A 27,242-nucleotide genomic window follows, 5' to 3' on the forward strand; every position below is an offset into this window, starting at 1 on the left:
CGACGGTTCTCGCCACCGACAGCTCTCAACTGCCCAAGATCAAGCACTGAGAAGCACAGTCTCTTCAGTCCCTTTCCCTCCAACCAATATTGGGGTGTTCTCAAGTGAATCTCTTGGTGCCACCTGACTGACCTCGAGTTCATCTCCTCCTCTCCCCCTCGAATCCAAGCCCTGACTTTGATCCCATGCCCTCGGTTTGACAAACAGAACGCACACAAGAAAACTAACCTGCGTGCTAGAATTCAGGAACGGGCACCCGCACAGGAAAACTTGATTCCCCATCTCTCTCTCTCCGTCTTCTCCTCATTCACCCTCCTCCCCTCCCCTCACCACCACCACAACCACTTTTCCTCCCACCCCCCCTCTTCTACCCTTTTCCATCGTCAGCTATACGCTGTGTTTTCTCCCCGATCGCCATCAGATCGGCTTCTTCTCTTCGGTCTTATAATGACCTTCAATCTTCTCGCGAGTTCTCAGAGTTCCTCTCGAGAGTCCCAGGTCGCGTCCCGGTGGTCCTCCAGCAGCGGAAGTCGTCTAGAGACAAAGCCCGCGGGCAAGATGTTGTCCATCAACTTTTCGACTCCCCTCGCCGGGGCTGCTCGCTCTGAAAGGATCAAGCAGATGACCAACAATCACGTAAGTTCCTTTCTTTCATCCCAACCCCGACCGTCGCACAAAGGTTCTGAACTCGCTGCAGCCTGCCTTTGCAAAGGCCCGCGCCTCTCAGGAGATTCTCGTCAAGATCCAGACGTCCCTCCGCCGCATGCCTGGCGTCTCCTCCAAGGAGTCCAACGAGATCGTCTCGCAGCTCCAGGAGGTCGGACAGATCGTCAGCACCGAGACGAGCCAGCTCGTTGACGCGCTCATGAACCTGACGCTCGATGCCGAGGACACGGACAAGGCCATCGCGCGCATGAGCATCGAGGCCAACCTCGCAAAGGCCGAAGCCGACGATCAGAACCACACGATCAGTAACCTCCGTGTCGAGCTGGCCAACGAGAAGGGTAAGCGCCAGGAGGCTGAGGCCGAGGTTGCCAAGGTCATGGAGGAGCTGCAGAACCTCACTCGTGAGTTCAAGTCGTTCAAGGAGAAGGAGGGCGGCTCCGAGGACTCCAAGTCGAAGTCTCCCGACCGTGATGGAATGATCAAGGTATGTTGTCCAGGCTTTCAACTCACATCGCAGTAGCTGACTCCTCTGTAGCAGCTTGAAGACACCATCAAGCATCTCGAGGATCAAGTCAACAGCCGACGATCCCTCTGGGTCATGAAGAACCCCAGCCCCGACTCCGTGGCCCGCGTCATTGAGACCATCGCCGACGCCTGTCCCAACAAGGATGTCGTCCACAAGTCCATCATGTCGTTGCGCCCCGAGGGTCGTGACGAGACTGACTCGCGAGACACCAAGGGTCTCTCGCAGGTCTTTGGCGACCTCACGATGCAGCCTCATCGTCCTCCTACCGGTTTCCAGCCTGGCCGTCCTTCTTCTGTGGCTCCTCCTCGCTTTGGACCTCATGGACTGCCTCCCCGTCCCACGTCTACCATGCCCAACGATCGTAGATTCGGCCACTGGGCTCCCCCAACCCCAGCTCAGTCTCGCTTTGGGCCTTCCCCTATGAACCCCATGAACGGCCCCGGCCCCGTTCCTGGTCCTGTCCCTGGTCCTATCCAGCCTCCTAACTTTAACCGGGCTCCCTCTCGACGAGGCTTCAGCAACGGCACTTATCGCCCCAACGCTCCCGAGTTCTACCCTCAGTCGTACACTCACCCTGACAAGAACTTCCCTCGCCACGATGCTGGTCCCTATGGCCACGGCCAGCGCCGCGACTTCTTCCCTCCTACTCCCTCCAACACGCGCAACAAGTACAGCCGCTTCCGCGACCCCATCTCGCCCGACTTCACGGCCCCTCCTGGTGCGCTGACCACCCGGCCCCCTTTCCCTGGCCCCCTCATCCACATCACCGAGATGACCATCGCGGCCTGGAACGACCAGATGATGGAGCTGTACACTGTTATCCGCAACTTTGTCGAGAACAATGCCAACCTGCCCACTTACATCAAGCCAACTGACCTCTCTCAGACGCGGGTCTGGCCTGTTCTCTTGGCCACCTACCATCCTTTGATGGAGCAAGAGGCTGTCTCTTACCTTGAGTACCACCTCAAGGAGGAGAGCTCCAAGTCGTGCCTCGTCACCCGTGTTGTTGTCGACTACATTGTTAACCGCGTCTGGGTTCCCCGTGCCTGGGCTGGTGCCGACAATGATGCTACCTACGGCCTCCTCGAGGTTGAGAAGGATCTCGAGCGAACTCAGGGTATGTGTCTCTTTCTCTCCGCCTCAGCACCTGCTAATCAACTCTTTAGGCCAGCCAGCGGCTCACCGTCAACCCATCCTCGACCGTCAGGCCAGTCTCATCGACTCTGTCCTCAAGCTCGACCAGTACCCCCAGTTCAGTAAGGTCCGTTGTGACGAGATTGCCGACATGCTCATCAGCATGGTCCAGCCTCTCCTCAACCCCGGTGTTAACCCGGCGACCACCTACCGGGACCTCGAGGCCGTTGCCGCCTCCGCCTGGGCCCTGTCGAGCCGTATCCTCAGCAGCCGCCTGACGTTTGATTTCCGGTTCCCCGAGGTTGGCAGCCGTTTCTCGTGCCAGTCCATGGTGCCCATCTGGCCCAACATGGACCCCATGGAGCTCCAGGCCAAGCACTGGCGCGTGGCCCTCGTCACCACGCCTGTCATCACCTGCCGCAACGACACGGGCGCCAACATCTCGGCTCACTCAGTCTCGCTGGCTGATGTGGTCTGCATGCAGTAAGAAGTTGTCCTGCTGCATCTACCCCTGAGTCATGGACAGACACTAAGACTCACACAAGAACTCATCTACATCTGATGGGATCTTCCGATGATAGTGACAAACACTACACATCGCCTCTCAACTCGAGCGGCTCTTCTTTTGACGACTTTTTCTTACGACTAATCACGATATCCGGTCATCATGAGAAGACACATGTCTCTTCTCCCTACGGCGTAACACAGGACGCCAAGACCAAACCAGAGCCAGGCGTTCAGCGTTCATGGTCATTTGCTTTTTTAGATTCCCGGGCCATGAGTTCGTTTCCCACCGTTATTACCCCGATACCTAGTTCTTATCTCACGAAAGGATAAAAGAACTTGACTCCCTTCCCCCAATACTACTAATATCACGTTTTCGATCAGAGTTCGTTTTCTGTCATTGCCGGGGTGGATATTACTGGGAACAGGGGCTTTTGGCGGTTCGGGTTCAGAGTAACAGAATTCTATCAGGGGGGGAATTACAACGGGGGAAATCACTAAGCAGTCCTGGGAGGAAACTACTTTATCGACAGCTCGCTAACTTCGAATGGGGGACATATCCAAGGCGGACCGAGGCACTGGGGATCAGGAGTGATGCGAACTGTAGTGTTATTATGTTTCTAATAATTCTATCTCGATAACAAAAACTCAACACAAAAGAAAAGAAAAGAGTGTGATTGTGGTGATAGTGCTCCCGTGGGGGTATCACCGGACCAGTACTGTTGAACCTGGTTTTTGTCTTACCATCCATCCAGTGCCTGTCTATGAACTCTTTGGGGTATGATAAAGTCAAGTCTGCCACCCAGCCGCCAACTGTTTGTAAAAAGTACAGTGAAAGTATGAACTCGAAGAGAAGAAAGCAAAAGCAAGCCGCCGTGCCCGTGTCTAGTGGGCTGAAATCCCCCCTGAACTCCTTGAAAGTACAGAATCTATGAGGCAGACAAGAGCCTTTGGTGTTGAACGAAAAAGCTCGCTTAGCGGCGACGGCTGTCCACAGAGTTGCGGATGGACTGGCGATCCAGGCGTCGCACAACGGCGCCGAGAACGACCTTGAGGATGCCATCGGCCTTCAAGCCGTTGGTGCTCCAAGTGGCCGTGTCGACCATGTCGCGAATACCCTGATCCTCGAGATCATCGTCCAGCTGTCGCAGAGCGGCAGCAGCACCGTGCTCGTTGCCGACCTGGAAGAACTGGATGCCCACTTGGTGAGGAGGCGCCTCGAGGGCGTCGAGCTTCTTGGCGTTGTGCACGATTATGGCCTCGGGGTCATCCGAAGCAGCTCCATCGGTGATGACGATGACATTGACCGGCTTGGTCGTGTCCATGCTGTCAGGTCGACGGGACAGGCTAGCGATGTATGGCTTGAGGATGCTCTGCAGGCGGTTTCCCGTGGGGGTGGCGCCTGTTGGGCGGACGGAGCTGAAAAGGCGCTCTACCTGGTGAACGTCACGGATGTTGTAGTATCCGCCGGGAGCCTGGCCCTCTGATCCGGAGCTGTTGGAGCGGTGGTTCAGAAAGTAGACGTCGATTCCATCTGGGTCGTGGGCTGTGCAGATTGGTGTGATGGCGGCGAGGGCATCACGAGTCTCTCGCCACGAGCGGCCGGACATGGAGCCAGAGTCATCGATGACAAAGATGGTGTCGAAAGTGGAGAGGAAGGCATACTTGTCCTCGGCGCTGGTGATACTGGCAAGGCTGGGAGATGGCGAAGCGCCCCGACGGCCGGCCCCGACGTTGAGATGCGTAGGCTTTCTAGACCTAGCTCTGCTTTCATCCACAGGGGAGTAAGCGGGAGGCGCGTCGTTGACTGTGATTTCAGGTATCAGTACTGGGCGGGGCTTGTCATCGTCGCACAGAGGCGAGGGCAGCTCACAGTCGTCAGAGAATGGATTGTTTGAGTTGAAAGGAGCCATGTTCCGATCCTGTGGGGATGCGCAGGAGCTTCGCTTGCTGGAGAACTTGTCCTTGATGCGGCCGAACATGGTTGGCGGTGTTGATGGAGAGTGGAGGAAGGGCATTTTGACGGAGAGAGAAGAGTCTCTTTTAATATTCGAATAAGACGTTTATAAAGTATGTTTCAAAGCACTGTGAATCACAATCCTTTGAGTGCAGAACAAAGCCTAAAGTATAAAGCAATCAATGACTGTTTGCGTCTGTTCAGATATTCTTTGTGGCTTGATGAGTTGGTGAAGTTGTGCACGGTGCTGGCGGTGATGGTGACAATGATGAACCTTTATAAGTCAAATGCCCGCTTCTATATACTACATGCGCATACGGTTTGGATTAGAATTAAAGCCTATCGATCTGCCTTGCTGTCATATGTGAGAAGAATGTGTATCAAAGGAATGGTTGTAGAGATTGAAGGAGGGGGCGAAATGAACACAGCCCTAGTAGTGTAGCTTTAGTGAAAGCGCCTAGGTACCTATCGCTCTACATGGAGCAGCAATGTTCTCTACACACGCTGCGCATTCTGTGAACTGCGCCCTGGGAGCAGTAGGCAAACTGGTCCAGTGGTTCGCCTTCCACCTTGGCCGCGCGGAGACAAAAAGACTAGCGGAATCGCTCCCATCTGTTTGCAGCGATATTTTTGGTTCCCCACAGGTTGGGCTGTCAGCACAGCCGCAAACAAGGCAACCACCGCCACAAAGAAACAACTAGATCTCAGCTGTCAAACACAACGTTACCCCTGGGTACCTGACTGTCGGGACATTTCAGAAGAGAAATAATCGACAAAAGAGAGACAATCCGAGATAGGGGCAAGTCGCCACCTTCTTATATCGCCTCAGTGCGATTGCACTTTTGTCCATGTCGCCTCTCATGTACTGTCTGTATCTCGCTGCCCGATTTCGAGTTGCAATCCAAGCCGGCCTTGGCTCGGCTTATTCCCCTGGTGACACTCACTGCCCCAGCCTTGATGGCGTGCATGAGACCCATGATCTTCGCAGCCTCTCAGGCACTCACTAAGGCATTCAGGCACCGTCTCATATGCGTCTCATGGCTAACCTGAAGCATTCCATTTCCATACCCCAGAAAAAAAGGTCGCGGCCATGGTAAACAGAGCCGCAGTCTAACCGCCAGCGGTCTGCCAAAGAGCCGCAACCAAGTCCATATGCGAATGTATCGGTAGCAACGAGCCCCTCTCTTAGGTAGTCAGCATTGGCTTGCTATGTCGTGGCATATCCAACACGTCTGTCGAAAATGACAATGCTCCTGCGTCCAAGGCATTGAAAACACGGGGCAAGTTCGGTGAGGCTTCTGAGAAGGTCATCTCCACTGCCAAGTAAGCGGCCAAAGGGGTGAGAGAGGCTCAGATAACAATACGGCGTGATGTCTGTCTGAGGCCAGGGTGGATCGACGTCTTCTCAAGGGCCAAAAGACATCCCATGCCCTAATTTCAACCCTAGTAAAAGAGTGAAAGAAAAAGAGAGTTTTGCGCGAATAATCAAACGCTCAACTCCCTGACATGGTCACCTTTGACCGTGATACGGCGAGACCGTTCCCGCCTCGGGCCTAGTTGAGGGCTTTTCGAGGTGAGCACGGTGAGCAAAGCAGTCCCCTTGTCAAAACCCCCAAAACATTCCACCGCAACGTGTTCTGACGCCATGACAACCCGAGTCGAGGGACCTCAGCGCCCGCCCGTCTCGTGATTCCTGGCGCAGTGTCAGCGAGTTTCGGGGCGGCCCTTGGACCCTCGTTTGGCCCGCGACCATCGGGTCCAACCGGGCGGCCGTCATGCCTCCATTCCGAACCTACACCGTGGTGATGCTGCTTCTGGTTCTTCTAGCGAGCTTCTAGGGCCATTCCAGCCCGTGCTTCCCTCACCCTGCCTCTCCACACCGGGAGGTGAGCTTGTCCACACGAGACGCTTCGATAACCGGTTCCCAGGCCTCCCCATTTGCTGGTCACTACCAGGGCACCAGGGCACCCCCAGCCAGATCCAGGGGGTAAACAGAGGAGGCCTCGCGTCCGCCGAAGAATGGATGGGGGTTCAAGGGTTCAAGGGTTTGAGGCTGTCAAGGATTCTGTATTGATTCGTGGAGGACGCTGAGTGTGAATCTTGGTGATAATGAATCAAGAGAAATGCTAATGCTCCAGCGGGTCAAGGGGGACCGGGTCGGCAGCTGAGATCCGGGCGAGTCTCGTTCACTCTGTGGACTTGGGTCCCCGATTTATGCGAGCTAAGATATTGTGGGATTGGTCCACCGGGGAAGGGACCAGAGTGCCCGTTCCAGCAGGGTAACGATTTAGTAACGATTTCGATGCGTGCACCTGTAAGATCACCAAGATGCCGCTGTTGGGCGGGACGTTGAGACGGGGGGGTCGTTGGGTTGGGTCGAGATTGGGCTGGAGGATGGGGAAAGGGAAGGGTAAAAGAAGTTTGCTCCCGAGGTTGGGAATTGCGATGTGCGGTTTTTCTCAGAAAAGATGCAATGTTTTCTCTGTTGCTTGGACTAACACCATGGTCGCCAAGATGTGCTGGCTGAGACGGGATCGAGGTCAGCTCTTCCCTGCTAATTGCATTGTTGCTCCAGCCCCGGCATCTCCGCGTAAGCAGGGCAAGCCCAGTACGTCACTCTGCCGCTATTCCCACCGAGCGTGCAGAGACAGAGAGGCAAGTGTGCAGAGCATCAGGAAGTCTCGGCACCGGTGAAAGGGGGCATCGCTGTTTTGCGAAATATTGTAGTCGCCGCCGCAGTCGGGGGGAGCAAATGGTTGGACGAGGTGTCAAAAGTGTGGCGGTGTTGGCGCGGGTAGGGAATAGGCCTTGATAGTCCAGGCTCTACTCCTTCGAGAGAAGCGTCTCGACCGCCACCACGCCCGCGAACGGCCTGACAAGTCGTATCAGATGGCCGGAACGGGAACGTTTACCCCAGGATTGCCGTTGCAATGGGACGTCGACTACTGGAAGCTTCTGAATAGTGGCATGCTCCATCATCTAAATCTGTCGGGAACGGACGTGTCATGGATCCATTGCCAGCATGTAAGTGTAGTGAAGCAGGTACCTACTGTCCTCTCGTAACATGAGACATATCCTCTGTCGCTGTTTGGTAAGTTATTGGCAAGCCTGTTGCCGCTGCCGCTGCCGCTGCCCATGATCTAATGCATCCATCCATCCATCAATCCTGCTTGGCCGGCATCTCCAGCCCAGCCCAAGCCAAGCTCAGTCCAATTGCAGCCCAGCAAACGATGCCCATCACCACTAGAACCTCCCACTGTCCATGTGTCGAGCGTCAGTGCTCCCGCACCTACCTCCCCGCCGCTTCTTACTGCAGAAACGCTCACAGACCAGCCCAAGGTGGACAGTGACCGAAGAACCTGGTTCCAGGTGACGCTGTCAGTCTCTACGAATGGCTTCTCCAGTTTGGACACTGAGTGGCACTTGACGGAGCATCGTGAGGTACCAAAACGTAGCCTGCCTCAAACTCGCGCCGCCGTCCCCGGCCGCCGGACCCCCGTCCCACCCCCGAATTTTTTTGGTGTGCGACCCGACGCCATTTTGCACTTATATCCAATCCCCCTTTCAACATCCCCATCGTGTTTTCTCCTCTCTTCTTCCTCTTCTTCCTTGAGCTCATCCCCTTCACCGTCTCTCCTCCCCTTGTTCATTCTCCATCCTTTTTTCTCCCCGGCAAGAAAATCATCTCTTGTCTGCATGCCTGAACCAGCTGCTTCCCAACCGTGCAAGCACCATCTTATCTAAAGAGCATCTCTGGCACTCGAGATACGCGAGACCAGATTTCAATACATACACCAACCCTCTCTCCTCCACATCTTGATCTATCGCCATCATGTCTTTCGGTGGTCGCAAGTTCTCTATTAACCGCCATACTGGCGCTCCCAAGACCCTCGCTCGTCGCTTTAGCATGGGCGAGCCGTCGACAAACGGTACGCTTACTTGCCTTGCCTTGTCTCTCGTTGTCGGTGTGGCTTTTCGCCGCCTCTTTCCCCCGCACGAGAGCTTCCCCTCTCTTGTGAAGCTCTCAGTTTCCCCCTCCAAGCCCTTCTGGCCCACTTGAACGGTTGCGCTTCGTGAATACCCGGGCTTCATGGCTTGATCGCATGAGCTCAGCTTTTGCGTGTCGTCAAAACCCTCACCGTTTTCTCTCACCTCCCTCACCTCACCTCCTTCACCGTCCCGCCTTTTCAGGCTGGGCGCCACCTTGGCTGGGGCGTCACCTTCCCCCTCCCTCCCGAGTCCCTACCCCTGCACCTTCCGACCCTGGCAAGGCCCCGCTCTGCGAACCCCTCCAAGCTCCGCCCTACCCAGCTGCACCACCGAGCTTGGCTGCAGCGGGAGCTATCCTCACAACGTCATTGTCAGACCCTGAAGGTTGACAGACAACAACAACACAATGAGCAACAATAGACATCCAATTCATAGATGCTGACCTTTTGCAGAGTTCCAGTCCAAGGTTCATCGTCAGTTCCGTAGCGCCCACGAGGGTCACATGCCCCATGCCGGCCTCGACGCTAGCCGATCATCCACCGGTGTCATCTGGTGCACAGAGCGAGCCTCCGAGTATGGCTACCTCGAGGAACCCGACCTCTGGGCCAACCTCGGTCAGGGTGCCCCTGAGGTTGAGGATGACATCCAGGGATGCTTCCCCCGACCCGAGTCCATCAACATCTCCATGGCCGGCCGAGAGTACGGTCCCACAGCGGGTATCAAGCCCCTGAGAGAAGCTGTCGCCAAGCTCTACAACCACATGCACCGTCAGGGCAAGGAAAGTCAGTACACCTGGGAGAACGTCGCCATCGTTCCCGGTGGCCGTGCTGGTCTCATCCGAATTGCCGCTGTCCTCGGAAACTCGTACCTTTCCTTCTTCTTGCCTGACTATACGGCCTACAATGAGATGCTGAGTCTCTTCAAGAACGTTAGTTTATTCGGGCCTACCAAACAGCACAGAGCCGCAATCTGACTGATCATGTCTAGTTCGCTGCCATCCCTGTCCCTCTGTCTGAGGAGGATGGATATCATATCCACCCCGATAAGATCGCTGAGGAAATTGCCCGTGGTACCTCGGTCATCCTGACCTCCAACCCTCGCAACCCTACCGGCCGTGTCGTTGCCAACCCCGAGCTTGCCGAGATTCAGGACATTTGCCGTGACCGTGCCACCTTCATCAGCGACGAGTTCTACTCGGGCTACAACTACACCAGCAACTGTGATGGTACCACCATCTCTGCTGCCGAGAACGTTGAGGATGTCGACGAGGACGATGTTCTCATCATCGATGGTCTCACCAAGCGCTTCCGACTTCCCGGATGGCGAATTGCCTGGATCCTGGGTCCCAAGGGTGAGTTTCGTATGCAACCAGAAGAGTCATGATTCAGTGCTAACTTTGCCTCGCAGAGTACATCAACGCGTATGTTACGGATAAATCTACACTCGAGGCTACGGATCACTGACATTATTTAGCATCGGCTCTTGCGGTAGCTACCTCGATGGTGGTGCCAGCCACCCCTTCCAGGAGGCGGCCATTCCCATGCTCGAACCCGAGTTGGTGCAGAACGAGATGATTCACCTCCAGGCTCACTTCCGAGTAAGTTTAGGTGGCAACCAGCGTGAACTGCACCTCGCTAACTATTGTCTAGGACAAGCGTGACTACGTTGTGCGACGCCTCCGCGAGATGGGCTTCGTCATCAAGTACGTGCCCGACTCGACCTTTTACCTGTAAGTTGTCCTGTCTCGGTTGAGGTTGTTCAAGTGGGACTAAGTGTCGGTTAGCTGGCTTAACCTGGAGGGTCTCCCCGAGTCGATTGCGGACGGCCTCAACTTCTTCCAGGCCTGTCTGGAGGAGAAGGTGATTGTGGTTCCTGGTATCTTCTTCGACCTGAACCCCTCGCGCCGCCGTGACCTGTTTGACAGCCCTTGCCACCACTTTGTGCGTCTGTCGTATGGTCCTAGAATGGACGTGCTCAAGATGGGCATGGATGCTATTGAGCGTGTTGTCCACAAGTAAGTTGCTGCCATCTGATGCATGTGTCATGAGACGATAGCTGACCGACTACGCAGGCACCGCAAGTCTACTTAGACGGTGTGTCATGGATGGGGTGCATCATGGAATGGCCGTTGTGCTTTGGTGTCACTGCCAATGAGTCAAAGCTGGGTGCACAAGGAGGAGTGGAAGGGAAGTCTTTTTATAGACAAACTCTGGAGTGACCCCATAGGAAAGCTACGCTCAGGCTTGCCCTGTGGATTGGCATTTTCACTTACCTACCTGCTATGCCAGGATTGGGCAGTCGGACCGTCACATTACATTAGCTGACGGTGCTTGTTTCAGTGTTGGGTGGCGTTTGCATAGCAAGCCCTGTAGAGGCCTGGATTTGATGAATTTGAACCGACAATTTCCATTGCTATCCTTTGGATGTCCATTATCATGATGACCATCCCACGCCGAGGCCATATATGCGGGTATTCCACCGCATATCTGCATCTATCACGTCTTATTTCACCCCAGGTTTGCATCTCGCCATCGCCCCTGCTCCCGCAGATGCCTGCCTCGAATCCCCAACGTGACGACCTGTGCCTATCACGGCCCTCGACAAGCCCCCAGGGTCTCGATGGCATCATCGGATCCCGCGGCGGAGATCTGCCCACCCGCCCTCCTTGTCCAGCACTGCAGTTCCGATCTCCCTTGAGAAGAAGCAAGAACCTGCCCGTTTGGGCCTCAATGTGGTTACTGCTCCATTCCTCATTCCGTATCCCCCGCATGGTCAAATCTCTAATAGACAAGGATATTCTAAAAAAGTTGCAAGGAGATCGGTCGTTGGTGTTGTGTAGTCGCCCTTTGTTCCCTTTTAGTTAGCGGGCCGTCAGACCGAGACTTCTGAGTGGCTGGTTCAGACTCCATCTCTCACTTTCTTCACCTTTCCACAAAGCTCCGCCGCAATTGCTACTACAACCTTGACCTTCTCTGCCAAGGTTGATATTTTTTTCGGCGCCTTGTTGTCAAAAGTACGAGGGGGCTACGCTGTCTCTTTTTGAGTTTCTGGCTATACAGCCGAGTTGGTCACACTTGAAGTCGGTAGTTGAGGCTTACGGCGGCTATTTTGCGATCAGCAATCAATCCTGAACAGCGTATACACCACATACAACTACAACTACACTCGCAAGCCATGCTCACGCGGCTGCCACGCCTTGCTTTCACACGCCTCTACAGCACTATTATTCCACCGTCATCTTCAAAGCCTTCACAGGCGTCTGCAGCAGGCAACATGTCCGAGTCCACCCCGGAGGACAAGAAGCAGCCCCTTCCACTCCCGGCGCCCGAGCAAGACACCGCCGCCGCCGTCGCCGGCAGGGGCGATGGCGTGACGGCGCTACGCGTGGGTGAGTCCGTCCGGCTCGACGCGCTGGGCCCGCTCGTGGTCAACGCCGACGGGTCGATGGGGAGGGTTGGTAATTGGGCGGGCATGACCGAGGGGGAGAGGGAGGCCACGCTGAGGCTGCTGGGGAGGAGGAACAAGCAGCGTCTGGAGGCTCTGAAGGCGAAGAAGGCCGAGGAGGAGAAGCAGAAGGGGGAGTAGAAAGAGACCAGGAGGCTGGGGAGATAAGGGGAGGGATAGAGTTTAGCGACGAGCCGAGTGTACACTACGAGAGCCTGACACGGCAAGAGGAGACGGCAATGCATAGGAAGAGGATAGAGTGAGTGGACATGATTCAGAAACACCATGGAGATGCAAATGAGAAGTCTAGATGTGTTGAACATGTTAAAAGAAAAGTGTACGGATCGAAATTATCGTATACCCGTTGATATCATTGCAGACAAAACAAAATGTCCTCCCAGGTTGTCTCCTGTCATCCCAAACCAGGACCTGTTTCTAGCCAGCTGCTTTCATCACAGCCGTGTTGTCCATTCATCCACTGAACCATCTCAACCAACACCCTTGCCGAGCCTCACATGTTTTTTATCTTGTATGTCGTCTGTCTTGGGCAGCCTTCATGGCCAACCTCTGGCACCTCCACACACATATACTCCTTGTAGATTCCCCCCTAGACCAGGTCTCGCAATATTCAAATCAAACGCCACCACCCCGTCCACTTGATGCAACCCAGACAGAAGAACGCCGCCGGCCTCCCGAGATCCGCATCACACATGTTTCCCGTAAGCTGTCGTTGCGCCGCACCGAGAGTTGTGTGTCGCTTGTTGTTGACGATCGGATTACCTTGTCTCCTCCTTGACGGGGGAGTCAGATTTTGACTCGGGCTTGTTCTTGTCGCCGCCAGTCTTGGAGGCGGCAAACTCCTTCCACAGTGTGACGATCTCGTCGTTGCCCTCGTTCTTCTCGACGAGGAGGTTCTTGAGCCACTTGTTCTCCATCTCGAGCTGCTGCACCTTGCTCTCGAGGGAGGTGACCTTCTCCGACATCTCCTTGGCCGACTTCTCGAGGGCCTGCTCGCGCTGCTTCTTCTTGATGCGGAAGCGGGCGCTGGCGGCCGTGTTACGCCTCCGCTTGTCCTCCTCGGCAGCCTGGCGGGAGGCTTCCTCGAAGTTCAGGGAGCGGCCCACGCCGGGACCACTCTCAGACTTGCGCTTCTCAGCGGACTGGGGGGCGGGTTGCTGGCCATAGTGGGCAGGCTGTTGCTGCTGCTGGGGGACGGGCTGATAGGCGGCAGAAGGGTTGGGCTGCATGGCCTGGAAGTTCTGAGCACCATCCGCGAAGCCGTTCAAGGGGGTCGACGGATAGGCGCTGGTAAACTCGGGGAAGCTAAAGTCACCTGCCATCGTTCGGTGGTCAGTCCAAGTGGGAACAAATAGTCAAATGTCATGACCAGAGGCAGAGGAGAAGAAGATAGTAGGTAGACATGGACGATTGAAGAATAGTTGATGTTGAAGCAGAGGCCATGAGGCCTGGGGAAGAGGCCTTGCCAACTTGGGAAGGGACGGGTGAGGTGCAGGGGTGAGAGGCGATGTCGTGATCGGTGTCGGCAGATCACGAGATATTGCACCATAGACACCATCGCCCGCCCAGCCACTGAGATCAAGCTTGACCCCCCGAGGCGGGCCACCCTCGAGCAGGCCTGCATCTGGAGGAGACAACTATGTCCCAATGACAAAAGGGCGCCATGCACACAAGGCGACAGGGTAGATTCAGAGGAGGTGGGGGTTTGGCCCGTTAGTGAAGCGGTCGAGGCGCTGCTCGTTGCCCATCAGGGACCAGCATGAGATGTATCATTCTCGCCCGTCCGCTTGGATCGTGGCCATGCAATCTCCCCGCGAGGAGAGGGGAGAGTTGCAGATTTGAGATGAGAGAACGGGGAAACGCACGGGTTTCTGGTCAGATCATTCTCATTTCAGTTGCAGAAATATTGAAACGACAATATCTCTGCTAACCTTGGTGAAAAATGATGCCCAGAACTCGCTCGCTGTGCCTCACTCTCACCCCCAGCCTGACAACCTCTCACTCCCCTCCCTCGGCAGTTGCCCCCAAACCTCCGGGAATTGAATCTCGACACAAAACGTAGACGATAAAACTCACCCTGGATGAAATCAAAGTTGGAGAGGTCGCCCACGACAGAGGGTGCCGGGGTCATGCCGTCGGAAGGCGAAGTGCTCGGGGGAGCCTCCATGTCAGTCTTGACGGGATGGGCCTGGTAGTCGGTGTTCTGACCAGTCTCGAAGTCGAAGAACTGGGTGTTGGTGAACAGAGCAAGGTCCTCCTCCATGTTGAAGGGCTCGTCATTGGAAGTCTCCTGGCGGTTGATGGCATTGAGGTCGCGGAGATACTGCGACACATTGGGGCCGCGGCGGCCGTTGTAGTTGGACATTTTGACTGATGTGGCCGGTTGGACCTTGGAACGAATAAAAGAAAAAGATTCCTCCTCTTGCTCAGGTAGTTGGCGTCGAGTTGTTGTCCAAGATTCGAGGCCGAAAGCGGCTCACTCACTCAAAAAATAAATAGCGAGGGAGCGGGGTTTGTGCGGGCTTGCGGGACAAATTTGTCGGGCCTGGCCTTTGGTGACTCAATGAATATCGCGGCGACAAAGGGCGAGGCTTGCTGTCGGCGTCGAGTGTTGTCGTCGTCCTGGTCGTCGGCGGCGGCAAAAAGTCTATTCTCGCTGGGCGTCTGTCTCCTCGAGGTCAAAAGAAGAAGGAGAAGTCAGTCTCGAATGTTGGGGGAGGAAGTGGAGGAAGAAGGAAACGTCGACGAACGGAACGAGTGCTTGGACCCGGGCGGGCAAGGTTGGTTTTGCTCAAAGTGGACGCCTCTGGCGAGGCCGATTGCCGCCGAAGCCACCTACCGCACCAGGTGCCAGTGGGTTTAGCGGATGGAGTGGGCAGAGTGGGTAGTGGGCAGTGAGCAGCCGGCGGCGACTGGACAGCGAGAGAACAGTATGTGGGATGGGTGGCCACGGTGGTGCGCCTGGAGAGGTCTAGCGGCCCATTGTAGCGAGGTGGCCCTGTAATGGACTCTCTCATCTTCCGCGTGGGCAGCCTGGGCCTTGGCAATCCTGGCAAATCCAATGGACCACCACCCATCCATCATCCTTGGATCCAGGGAAAGGGCTGGATCCCAGGCACCTGGGATGCCATCTCTTGTCCATCTCGTGTTGTTCACTCACTCATTCATCCATCTTCACATCTATAGACTCAAAGTTTTTCGTCAATGACGGCTCAATGCGTTTCCCCTTTCATGCCTCGGTACCCCTCAACGCAACAAAGGCAGAGTTGCAGTCGCTGCTTACAAACCCGAGTACCTGGGGATTGCTTAACAATCACGCATGAGAGCGCCGTCATGGATTTCCCCTCTCAGAGACTCAGGATGGATCCCCCCACGTCAACGGCACCACACCCAACCCAAACCCATGAACATCCGGGACCCTGCGTTGGGATGCTCACACACGCCGACTCACTTGAACTCCCCGCCCCCTGTCGCTTGTCTGCAGATTTTGATGTCGTCCTGGATCTGGAGAGTGGGCGCGCGTGGGTTCTTTTCTCTCTTTATTTCACGGGTAACCTCTCCGTCATGCTGGGGATCCAGACCTGTCACCACAATATGCACCAATCTCTCGATTCGTATGAGTGATTATCCCGTACGGGGTCATGCCAGGTCACTCCAACCTGGTCTCTGCCCGTTCGTCCTCGGGGTTCGTCCGTGGTTTGGGACAGACGACAGCACTCCACTCACCTCATACTACTAACACGTACGTACAGCAGTAGCACGCTGTCAGAGGAGAACATCCCAGCATTTACAACCGCGCAGAGCTCGGCACAGCAGCATGGGAAACAAAACTCGGCAAAGCGTTCAGGGTCGCGTGAAGCTAGCGTTAGCCACGCGGAAAGTGGGAGCACAGGTACAGTCAGCCAGCCAGCCAGCCAGCGCTCTCAGCCAACAGCCTTCTCCCTTCAGCTCTCCCAGCACAGTGGCAAAACCGGGCGCCTTCGGGGAGTTCGTTCTGCCCAAGACGAGTCAACCATGTCGATTCTAACTGTATTATTCCAAGTATGGCGCCCAAGACATCCTAGTGTCCGGCACCGGGAGCCTCCAAGTCGGTGAATGAATATCGCGCACACAACTTTGATTTTCCTACTCCCTGCACAGAAAAACTCTGCCCGGACCGAAAACTCATGGAGTAGGAAGGCATACGCAAACATCCCACGACACTTCAACGTCAAAGACAAAGTAGTTCGAGGATCTGCATCCCTTCCAGACTGGCAGCAACTGGGGACATCCACCACATCGGGTGCAACATGACACGGTACCGTTCGCCGTTCAAGAGACTCCCCGAAGATTCACTCACAGCTGCGTCCCACTCAGTGAATCCATAATTAACGGCTTTTGGTCATTACAACGTATCCCACGCCGTCTGTTCGTGACACTCTGAGACATCCGTCAACGAAGCCCCTGTCTTGTCGCTCCATGCGCATACGATCCAGCCTCAGAGACACCCTCGTGCGCTTTTGCGGCTGATCTTAGCCCATTAGGCTAGGCACAGTGGAGGTCATTCCCTGTGTGCGCGTGGGGAGTCTGCCAGCCGCAGGAGCCCTGTTCATCTTGGTTGCTTGTCGTCTGGAGGTGATGAAGAGACGACATTATCAAACAAGTCTCCACGAGCCAATCCCCATCCTCATCACCCACAAATCCCGCCCATTTTCCGAACTCCCCGACAAATTGGGGCCCCAGCATCTCACCTGTGGAATCATTCTCCAGAAGCAAGTCTCCCCGGTGTCTCGCTTGTCTGCGGCCCCAGCTCATTGGAATTTGCCATGACACATCTCATCAAGGAGCCATGCCATGGAGCTTGACCTCCGTTCATGGGCCGTGTGTCGTTCCGAGGCACACGCTCACACAGCTTCAATAGCTCCCACAGCTTTCCACCCACACACACTTTATTCTTAAGCCTGCAAATGCGACCCTTTGCCCTTGATGGTCCTCGCGCATCTGCCGGTCGGATCTGCAACCTCGACGAGGAAACGTCATACCCCCTGCCTCTGTGCTGCGTGGGGGCTTTCAGAGGGAATCCTGACTTGTAGGCGGAAATCAATTCCCTCCATGGCCTGCCGTGTCGTCAATAGTTTGCCTCACCATCTCGGGATCATCATGAGTGGCATCGTAGGGTTTCTGGACCCTGAGGCCCAAGCGTCCTCCTCTTAAGCTTTCTATCCCTTGTCCCGTTGGGCTCAGCCAGTCTCGTGCCTTTCAATTCATCCAGGCTAGTCTGGGAATGCCATCCCCTGACGGTGGAGTTGGAACAAAGCTGGCAGTGTCCCGAAGAACAACCAGAGGTCCTGGACCAATCGAAGGAGGATGGCCGCATCTCCGAGTCAGCCCATGCCCACGTCCGAGTCGACCCATCGTTAGAGCCGAGATGGCTTTGTCTCCTTTTGAGAGGCTGCAATCCCGATGACGAGCGGAGGACAACCTCCATGGAATCGTACATCGGTGTCAGTCCATTGGTTGGGCTCTATGAGCACCTTGAATGGCATTACTGTAGAACTTCCAGACGTTCCCAGCTTCGGGGAGTTCACTGGAAATGCAAAGGCACGTGAATGGTCACATGATTTAACTCCAACCATTCCCCTTTGAGATGCAAGATGGCCCGTGCTCACGAAGTGGCCATCATTGGCAGGCCTTGCGACGCGACTGAATGAATGTGTCGCGACTCATCAAAGCATCGATATTTGTTCATTTGCAGGATCTTGGAAATTAACTCACATCTGATCTCCAGTCTGGGCCAGCGGGGCAGCCTTGCTGGTTTGCTCAACCTCTCAACCTTGCTTGCGCCGCATTGTGGTTGTTCATGCCTGTCAAGTAACCGGGCCTCTAAAACAACAAACAACAATGGCCCGCTTCTCAGTCCCAACAACGGCCAGACTACCGTCGTCTCTTCGCGTCGATTCTTCAAATCCGGCTGTACTGAAGAGTCTCAATCGTCTGTCTCGAGAGTCTCTCATATCTCTTGCCCTGGACTGGCTCGACGATGGGAGTCTTGCTAATGCCATTCCCTACATTGAGAGGAGAGATGAGGATGAGGATGAGGAGACCGACGACATTTACCCCCCTTGCCAGTCTATCGACGAACTGCAGCAGCTTTATTTGGACATGCAACAACAAAAGGGGTCAAAACGCGATGTGATTAACCGAATCCTGGAAGGAGACTGGAGGTTGGGTCTCACGCTATATCAGCTGGCAATGGCGGATCTGGCCTTCTTTGAGCAGAATCCTACTTCTCAGAAATGGTCGGCCTATCAGATCCTACCTCTCAGACAACCCTCACAGAACGCCGACGAGGAGGAAGTCCTCAAAGTTGATCGGGAAAGCCTCGCAATTCCCCGATTTCACCCTTCAACATTTCTACAGAACCTTCAATCCCAGGTGCTACCCGACGTAAAAGCGCATTATCATTTTCATCGGCCTAGGGATCTGCCGGTCTTACTCTTACGGATTTTCGTCATTGATTCCCCCTACAACACCGATTTTGCTTTGTCGAGTCGGAATTCTTCAGGGACGGCCGCCAATTTCGACTCTTCCAGGACTGTGTACATTGCCTTCCCGGATGGCTCACCCGCGCTGTACATAACAAAATCCCAGGCTACTGGTCCCGTTGGATTTGGAGAGTCCAAGAGCTTGCAGAGTTTAATCGTTGATGGGGTCCCTAAGGCCCTCTCGCGACCCCGCGAACGGTATACGCTCAAGGCTGGCAACCTGACAAGCAAGAACTTGGACGCTCTCCTAGAGAAGAAGGGATCTGGACGCACCAATGCTGCGGGAGGCGGCTGGAGCATCTATGCCGATGAGTCCAACAGAACATCTCCCTTGGATACCATTCTTCCAACTCCTCCACTTTCCAGGGAGTCGTCATCTTCCAGTCTAAGCCAGAAACGCGGAGCTCAATTAACAGAATCTCAACGAGCTGCGAAAAGAGCAAAGTTGACGGCCAAGGCACGGTTTGGCGACTCAGGCATCGTGACGGACGGGAAGGGCGTGGAGAGAGTGGATATCGTGATACAGGATCCATTCCCTTCAACGAGTACGGACGTGGATGAGCCTATGAATGAGGAAGGGGAGGATGACGATGCGGCGACAGGGGCTGCAAGCCGTCGACGAAGCAAGATTGATGCCGTTATTCGGGAAGCCAACGCCGGCGACGATGACGCGAGAAAAGACGGGGGAAACTCGGATCGATGGACTCCAACAGTCAAGATAACGTTTAACGGCTCCCACGTGTGGGCTGGCGTACGACAACTGGTCGAGGCGGGGATAGTGGATGGCGAAAGAATGCCGGGGTGGATGACGGGAGAAGAAGGCGTGACGACAGGGCTTGTAAGGCATGGCAGGATACGGGGACACAAGGGCTCGGGTATGTGATGAATGGACGGAGGGTTTTGGATCTATAACGGCGCATGGTCTATGTCTTTTTCTATCGTTGATACCCCTCGACGGAACAGGCTCCCGTCTAATTCCTAGTTGTCTTCAAGTCCGAATACTGTCACAGTGTTCCGCCACGCGGCTTCGCAAACCTCCTCGACACTGACCTCCTTGATACCAGCAATGATCTTGGCGATGCGTTCGATGGTGCAGGGCTCGTTTCGTCCCTTGACCATAGCGCCCTCTTCCCACTTCTCCTTCTTAACGACCTTGAATCGTTCGGGGACTTCAGGCGCCTTCTTCTGGTTCTTCTTGTTCTGCTTCTGTGGCTTTTGAGCAGACTCTGGAGCGACAGCAGTACCATTCTGCTCATTCTCGGCGGCAGGCTTCTTTTCGATCAAGTATTTCCATCCCTCGTGGCTCGGTCGAACCTCACACCAGGGTCCATCCGTCTCGATCATGAGACGGTCGAGGTGGACCTCCTTGACAACAGCGCAGTTCTCGACAGTCTTGAAGCTGCAGCCGTTGATGCCAATGTACAGGCCGAGATCCATGAGCTCTCGCATCTCCTCTGCTGTACCGGTGAAGCTGTGCACCACACCACCCTTCTCCAGCCTCTCGAGCTTCTCTCCAAAGGCATCCTTCAGCAGACGGACGAAGTCAGCATGAGCAGCGCGAGAGTGCAGGAACAGCGGGAGCTGGGGTGTTATCGAGGCAGCCACCTTGAGCTGGGCCGCAAAGGAGTGAAGCTGGATGGTCTTGGAGCAATAGTGCAGACGGTCATAGTCGAGGCCAAACTCGCCCATGGCGACGAGGCTCTTCTTGCCCGAAGCTTGAGCTTCGGTCACGAGTGACGTCAGGTCCGCGATGAGCTTCTCCGTCTTTGTTGAGCAGGGAGGATGCTCCTCCGAGACTGGGGCTGAGGGGTCAGGATTGCATGGCAGCGTGTGCTCGGACTCGTGGGAGGGACCGGCTTCACTGAAGACTGCGCTGCTGCAAGGATGGATACCCGCAGTTCCATAAACAGAACCAGCTGCATGTGATGGTTAGATCTGTTCTGTGCATCACCAGGTTAAGGGAGACTCACGATAGTCTTCAGCAAGCTTGAGGGCATCTCGGGAGTTGCCCAAGTCTGAACCAGTGACTATGAGTTTCGTGCACCCAACTTCATGAGCTCTGCCAATAACAGCGGTGAGATCATCAGGATGTCGCTCCTTGCCATGATATCGTCCTCGAAAGATGGGATCGGTGAGATTGATACCAATCTACTAGACAGTTGCCGTGTGTCAGTGATATCTCGGATCGGAAATATCTCAGTGGGGTCGGATATAGGTCAGAGCACATACATCGATGTATCTGGGCGTGTAGCCGGAGCCGTTCACGGGCCCAGGCGGTGAAGCTTCTGAAGCCATGGTGCGAAACCTTGACGGCGAAAAGGCGGAGGAAGCAAATGTCTTGGACGGAAGTTGAAAACGTGAAAGAATGCGTCTCGATATCATGGACTCGAACGTAGTCTTGACTCTGAAGGTTGAGTCACTCGAAGCCCTGCAACCGTAACCTCAGGTATTCTTCTGTCTTTCCTTTCCAGGATGTAAAAAAAGGCACAGCTGGTGCCTGGTCTGGTTCCGTTGCACGACGTTTATTGGCTGCTTGACCTCACTCTAACGCTATCGTCCCAAGGTCTCACTCATCCTCCCGTCAACCTGTTGGCGGAGTCCGAGCTCAGTCGCGGCTTACGAGAGGTTGACGCGCTTCAATGCCCCCACTCTTATTCAATTAATAATGTGCATCTACCCACGTGACTTCGCGCGCCAGTGTCTTACCCCCCATCGGAACCCCACCACCACTCCGGCAACGCGCAGGGGAACCAGGGGGGACATTCAGGTCCCGCGACATCGGAGAGCCATGATGGATAGCTCATGCTTCCAAGGCGTAAAAATGCATGAATTAGTGGAATATAGATGCTTCACCGTCTCAGCTGCTGCCGGATGAGCCCGATTGACCCCTGTTTTGCACGGAAATCGGCGGACTTAATCGGGCGTCTCGGGCTGTCGCAGGCGTCCATTGACTGGGGCGTTGCCTGAGGTTGCAGGCGGGGCGTGCTTAATAGGTTGCTGCTGCTGCGACGCCTGTCATTCATTCATTGTTTGTCGCGCTAAGAAAAGTTGGTGTCGCGTCCGGGCAGTCTCCAAGACGCGCCTTCCCTTAAAACCTCCCTCGACCTCCACGCCAATTTTGCATCCCCCATTTCCTCGACATACCACAGCAACCGCCAGACTCTGGATAATTCTTCATCTCTCCTTCAAGCGTCACATATCTTTGGACGCTGCTCTCTCTTGTAGCTGCTCCTATAAGCAGGGAAGAGCCTTGCATTAGCTTTGCATCCGATTCATCCCGCCCTCTCCTCATCCTCCTCCTCCCTCACCCACTGCCATCATGTTCGTCAGAAAGCGCGGTATGTTTTGACTTGAATCTGGTCATGATGGCTCATGATAGCTGATGATCTCTCAGATGGGCGCCAGGAGCGCGTCCAGTTCGACAAGATCACCGCCCGTGTCTCGAGGCTCTGTTACGGCCTTGACATGGACCACGTTGACCCTGTTGCCATTACCCAGAAGGTCATCTCGGGTGTCTACGGTGGTGTCACAACTGTCCAATTGGACGATCTCGTAAGTCCCATCTCCATCATGATTGCTTCTGCAGCCAGCTGACTCGACCTCACAGGCTGCCGAGACTGCTGCGTACATGACCGTCACCCACCCCGACTACGCCATCCTGGCGGCCCGTATCGCCGTCTCCAACCTCCACAAGCAGACCAAGAAGCAATGGTCCGCTGTCGTGAGCGACCTCTACCACTATGTCAACCCCAAGAACGACCGGGCGTCACCCATGATCTCCCAAGAAACATATGAGTGCGTCATGCGACACAAGGAGGAGCTAGACTCCGCCATTGTCTATGACCGTGACTTTCAATACCAATACTTTGGCTTCAAGACTCTTGAGCGATCCTACCTCCTCAAGATTGATGGCAAGATTGTTGAGCGTCCCCAGCACATGATCATGCGTGTGGCTGTCGGCATCTGGGGTGACAATATTGAGCGTGTCCTCGAGACTTACAACCTCATGTCGAGCAAGTTCTTCACTCATGCCTCCCCCACCCTCTTCAACGCGGGTACTCCCCAGCCTCAGCTCTCCTCATGCTTCCTTGTCGACATGAAGGAGGACAGTATTGAGGGTATTTATGATACTCTCAAGACCTGTGCCATGATTTCCAAGATGGCTGGTGGTATTGGCCTGAATGTGCACCGAATCCGTGCCACCGGCTCTTACATCGCCGGTACCAACGGTACCTCCAACGGTGTTACCCCCATGCTCCGTGTCTTCAACAACACTGCCCGATACGTCGATCAGGGTGGCAACAAGCGACCTGGTGCCTTCGCTATCTACCTTGAGCCCTGGCACGCAGATGTCTTTGAGTTCCTTGACTTGCGCAAGAACCACGGCAAAGAGGAGGTCCGCGCTCGTGACCTGTTCCTGGCTCTCTGGATTCCCGATCTCTTCATGAAGCGTGTCGAGAAGAACGGTGACTGGACCCTCATGTGTCCCAACGAGTGTCCCGGTCTCGCCGACTGCTACGGTGAGGAGTTCGAGGCTTTGTACGAGAAGTATGAAAAGGCCGGTAAGGGTCGCAAGACCATGAAGGCCCAGAAGCTCTGGTATGCCATCCTCGAGGCTCAGACCGAGACTGGTAACCCCTTCATGCTCTACAAGGATCACTGCAACCGCAAGAGCAACCAGAAGAACCTGGGTACCATCCGCAGCTCCAACCTTTGCACTGAGATTATCGAGTACTGTGCCCCTGATGAGGTTGCTGTCTGCAACCTTGCCTCCCTCGCCCTTCCCTCTTTCATCAACTACGACGAGGCCTGCTATGACTTCCAGAAGCTGCACGAGGTCACGCAGACTGTCGTTCGCAACCTGAACAGGATCATCGATGTGAACCACTACCCCGTTCCTGAAGCTCGCAACAGCAACATGCGACACCGACCCATTGGTGTCGGTGTCCAGGGCCTTGCCGATGCCTTCCTTGCTCTGCGCATGCCTTTCGAGTCTCCTGAGGCTCGAGAGCTAAACAAGCAGATCTTTGAGACCATCTACCATGCTGCTCTTACTGCTTCCGTGCAGCTGGCCAAGGAGGAGGGTCCCTACTCTACCTTCAAGGGCTCTCCTGCCTCTGAGGGTATTCTCCAGTTCGACATGTGGAACGTGAAGCCCTCTGACCTCTGGGACTGGGAGTCTCTCAGGGAGCAAGTCAAGGAGCATGGTATTCGCAACAGTCTGCTGCTTGCCCCCATGCCCACTGCCAGCACTTCGCAGATCCTGGGTAACAACGAGTGCTTCGAGCCTTACACCTCCAACATCTACCAGCGCCGTGTCCTTGCTGGCGAGTTCCAGGTCGTTAACCCCTGGTTGCTCAAGGATCTCGTCGACATGGGCCTGTGGTCGGATTCCATGAAGAACCGAATCATTGCCGAGAACGGTTCCATCCAGAACATCCCCAACATCCCCGCCGAGGTCAAGGCTCTCTACAAGACCGTTTGGGAGATTTCCCAGCGCCAGGTCGTCCAGATGGCCGCCGACCGAGGTGCCTTCATTGATCAGTCCCAGTCTCTCAACATCCACATGAAGGACCCCACCATGGGCAAAATCACCAGCATGCACTTTGCCGGCTGGAAGCTCGGTCTGAAGACGGGCATGTACTACCTGCGAACGCAGGCTGCCGCTGCCCCCATTCAGTTCACCGTCGATCAGCAAGCTCTCAAGGTCGCCGATACCAACTCGGCCCAGATCCGACCTCTGAAGAAGCGCGCTCCTCCCGCCGGCTCCAGTTATCTGATTTCTTCTCCCTCGTCCTTTTCTGGGGCCTCGCTGAACGGAGGCAGGCCCGCCGCCTCTGGCAACCCCCGAGGTCAGGCCTCTGCTATTCCTGGCCGGGCACCTTCCATCAAGGCTGACCCCGAGGAGGGTGACAGCCCCAAGGCCCTCCCTACCGAGCCTGCTGAGAAGGTCAAGGAGGAAGAACTGAGCCTGAAGAAGAGCGAGCAATCTGAGGATCAGGACAAGGATAGCGAGGAGCGTGAGCGGGACATCTACTCGGATGCCGTCCTGCAGTGTAAGTGATGCAATGCCTTATTGGATGAATGACGACGCTAATCTGATGGTTTACAGGCAGCATTGAGAACCCCGAGTCCTGCGTCATGTGCAGTGGCTAAACAACACGGACTGCTGGCGGAATGTGTGTTAATGACAATCGATGAGATGAAAATGAAGGCATGGTTGGAAGCATGACATGACGGACAGAGAAATGTAATGGATCGGCACTGGGTATTTGCTTGAGTAGGTTGCATAGGTTATCTTGCGAGTTGGACTGGGTCGGCTCGTTCTGGTATTTGTTGTAGTAATGCTTGATTCGCGTCTAGATAGTGAGTATTGATGCTTGCGCGTCACCAAAAAAAGATACCATTGAATCTCTCTGAGCATGATTGTGATGTGATGACTGCTGCTGGCCTACTGGTATGACATACCACTGAGGCTAGCTGTCAAGCAAAGGCAGGGCTTCGTCAGTATCCACGGATGTCTTTCGTTGATTGTAGAGTAGGTACGGAGTAGCAACGTGGTAGTGGGATATGAAGGTCTGGGGTAAGGCATCCATTATTTCTTACGGCTTTTCATCCAAACCACACGTTAAGGCTCAGACAATATCTTTAGTGCTTGCTCTGTGATAGGCATGAGTGAGGGTCAAATAGGATATGGCATCGAATGCCATCTGCTTCCTCGACAATATTTCCGAGCAACAACAATAAAATGAGGCTAGCTAGCCAGTATTGGAGAAGCATCGGGATCACCGCCGGATGGGAATTGACAATTTGCCGGCTATCAAAATTGAGAGAGAAAAAGGTGAGACAAGCGTCTGTTAGCATCCAGGGATGCTGGAAGCGATGGTCTCGGCCAGGCCCATCAACGCAAGGTGGATCAAGACCAATGGTGGTTGCAGCACCTTTCGAGGCTGGTGCAGAGACGGACTGTGCAAGCTCAGCTGAAGAGGGTGGTGATCCACCACGGCCTAGCCTTGTGAGTCCCAAGGGCGACCACGGCCCCTTACCTTAGTCCTCCCTTTGGACGCGGACGCTCACGCTCGGATTTTTTTTTTCTTGTCTAAGACGCTGGGCAGGTTCAGGGTCGGCGATGCAGACGGACAGACGACTTGGGCTCAGATCAAGGGGCTCATCACAGCGATCGTAGCTGTGTACCAGGAGTCGAGATGAAAAGGCCTGCAAGCTGCACACACTAGTGGACCACGAGGTGGCACGGGTCGCGCAGCTGCAGCGTGGGTTGGCTGCACCCAATTTGTGTGACTTTGGAAATGATTACTTGTTTCAAGAAGCGTACAGTACCAACCTCGCCATCTCAGAGATCACAGAGGAACAATCTCTCATGCTGCGAGGGAGGCCTGAGTTTGGATCTCTTGCAAGGAGCGGGTAAAGAAGGGAGATCGCGAGACAACAGAGAGACTCAGCCACATCGATTACCTGTGTCAGTTGTCCAACTGTCTTGGCACTTCTGCCTTGATCTCTCGATTTTGGAGGAGCGGTCTAGGATCAGGCGCAGCGACATGTTCGTCCGCTCTTGAAGGCCCTGTCAGTGCAAATGGTGACCCCGGAACACAGAGATGAAACGAGTGAGCTGGTAATCAGGCATCGTCCGTTGGCTCAAAGGACGGCGCTGCCGCGCTGCCGGTCCTCAGACCGTCATCGTGACGGTATGGTAGCATTGTAGATCGAAATCCGGAGAGCCGGGTGTGGTGAGTGACGTTGGATGGAGGCTTGCCTGGTCCAGCTCGACAGGGCTACGTCGGGCTTGGCTTTGGGCGGTCGCAAAACCGATCATGGTCCGATCAATGACATCAAGTCGCACCGGTTAGCCAGACCCCTGGCTCGGTTGGCTTGTGGCTTGAGTGGCTTGAGCAGTGGAGTGGCTAGGTCCCTCCAGAGCCACCCGCAGCTGAACAAGGGAGGGAACTCAAGGCATTGATTGAGTTTGATGTTGACGAGTGGGACGGCGCGGGCAGGCGAGGAGTTGTGTGGGGTTATCGTTTGATTGATTCGAGCGGAAAATGAGCGCAACTTTCTTGGCTTCGGGGGAATGATGCTGTAGACTTTGCCAGAAACCTGATGGAAGGACGAAAGCGAACATGACCGGAGGCGGAATAATTGGCAGGCCTGGCAAATACGTGTTGATACCCGAAAATCAGGTTCGGTGGGCATCCTGCTGTACCTTGCTTCCGACATCTGTACCTTAGACATGGGGCACACCACCTCTTGAACGAGAATCTTGAATCGAACAAAAAAAGTTCCCCGCGAAAAGATGATTCCGCTTTCCGGTTGCCAGGGAATCAGAGGCTGGTCGGTGACCTCAACTTGGTGGCTGCGGTGGGCTAGCAAGGGTGGATGGAGCAGGGGGATTGGCCAATCGGACGAAGCCGTAGGGCCATCGGCCGACGACAACTGACCTCATTGTCGAGGGTTGGACACTTGG

The 27,242-nt window shown here is 55.0% G+C and overlaps 8 protein-coding genes across 8 annotated transcripts; 5 read left to right on the forward strand and 3 right to left on the reverse strand.

Annotated features, from left to right (window-relative positions):
* Positions 1-558: 558 nt before the first annotated feature.
* NCS57_00570300 (uncharacterized protein) lies at positions 559-2,813 on the forward strand (the record flags this gene model as incomplete). The annotated part of the gene is made up of 4 exons (XM_053055615.1): positions 559-636; positions 698-1,150; positions 1,202-2,309; positions 2,359-2,813. The coding sequence occupies 4 exons, from the start codon at positions 559-561 to the stop codon at positions 2,811-2,813; spliced, it is 2,094 nt and encodes a 697-aa protein (XP_052914570.1).
* Positions 2,814-3,804: 991 nt separating this feature from the next.
* NCS57_00570400 (VWFA domain-containing protein) lies at positions 3,805-4,848 on the reverse strand (the record flags this gene model as incomplete). Its single annotated transcript, XM_053055616.1, has 1 exon — positions 3,805-4,848. One exon carries the CDS (start codon positions 4,846-4,848, stop codon positions 3,805-3,807), a length of 1,044 nt encoding a protein of 347 aa, XP_052914571.1.
* Positions 4,849-8,619: 3,771 nt separating this feature from the next.
* NCS57_00570500 (Aminotran-1-2 domain-containing protein) lies at positions 8,620-10,867 on the forward strand (the record flags this gene model as incomplete). The annotated part of the gene is made up of 8 exons (XM_053055617.1): positions 8,620-8,716; positions 9,230-9,705; positions 9,765-10,128; positions 10,185-10,197; positions 10,251-10,374; positions 10,427-10,506; positions 10,561-10,791; positions 10,849-10,867. 8 exons carry the CDS (start codon positions 8,620-8,622, stop codon positions 10,865-10,867), a joined length of 1,404 nt encoding a protein of 467 aa, XP_052914572.1.
* A 1,084-nt stretch (positions 10,868-11,951) lies between these two features.
* NCS57_00570600 (uncharacterized protein) lies at positions 11,952-12,362 on the forward strand (the record flags this gene model as incomplete). Its single annotated transcript, XM_053055618.1, has 1 exon — positions 11,952-12,362. One exon carries the CDS (start codon positions 11,952-11,954, stop codon positions 12,360-12,362), a length of 411 nt encoding a protein of 136 aa, XP_052914573.1.
* A 635-nt stretch (positions 12,363-12,997) lies between these two features.
* On the reverse strand, positions 12,998-14,604 carry NCS57_00570700 (BZIP domain-containing protein; the record flags this gene model as incomplete). Its single annotated transcript, XM_053055619.1, has 2 exons — positions 12,998-13,554; positions 14,316-14,604. The coding sequence occupies 2 exons, from the start codon at positions 14,602-14,604 to the stop codon at positions 12,998-13,000; spliced, it is 846 nt and encodes a 281-aa protein (XP_052914574.1).
* Positions 14,605-18,119: 3,515 nt separating this feature from the next.
* NCS57_00570800 (uncharacterized protein) lies at positions 18,120-19,646 on the forward strand (the record flags this gene model as incomplete). The annotated part of the gene is made up of 1 exon (XM_053055620.1): positions 18,120-19,646. The coding sequence occupies one exon, from the start codon at positions 18,120-18,122 to the stop codon at positions 19,644-19,646; it is 1,527 nt and encodes a 508-aa protein (XP_052914575.1).
* Positions 19,647-19,741: 95 nt separating this feature from the next.
* Positions 19,742-21,145, reverse strand: NCS57_00570900 (uncharacterized protein; the record flags this gene model as incomplete). The annotated part of the gene is made up of 3 exons (XM_053055621.1): positions 19,742-20,679; positions 20,734-20,911; positions 20,993-21,145. The coding sequence occupies 3 exons, from the start codon at positions 21,143-21,145 to the stop codon at positions 19,742-19,744; spliced, it is 1,269 nt and encodes a 422-aa protein (XP_052914576.1).
* A 937-nt stretch (positions 21,146-22,082) lies between these two features.
* On the forward strand, positions 22,083-24,919 carry NCS57_00571000 (Ribonucleoside-diphosphate reductase; the record flags this gene model as incomplete). The annotated part of the gene is made up of 4 exons (XM_053055622.1): positions 22,083-22,101; positions 22,158-22,315; positions 22,371-24,819; positions 24,876-24,919. The coding sequence occupies 4 exons, from the start codon at positions 22,083-22,085 to the stop codon at positions 24,917-24,919; spliced, it is 2,670 nt and encodes an 889-aa protein (XP_052914577.1).
* Positions 24,920-27,242: the final 2,323 nt, after the last annotated feature.

This window comes from Fusarium keratoplasticum, chromosome 4 (genome assembly GCF_025433545.1).
Source record: "Fusarium keratoplasticum isolate Fu6.1 chromosome 4, whole genome shotgun sequence".
NCBI lineage: Eukaryota > Fungi > Ascomycota > Sordariomycetes > Hypocreales > Nectriaceae > Fusarium > Fusarium keratoplasticum.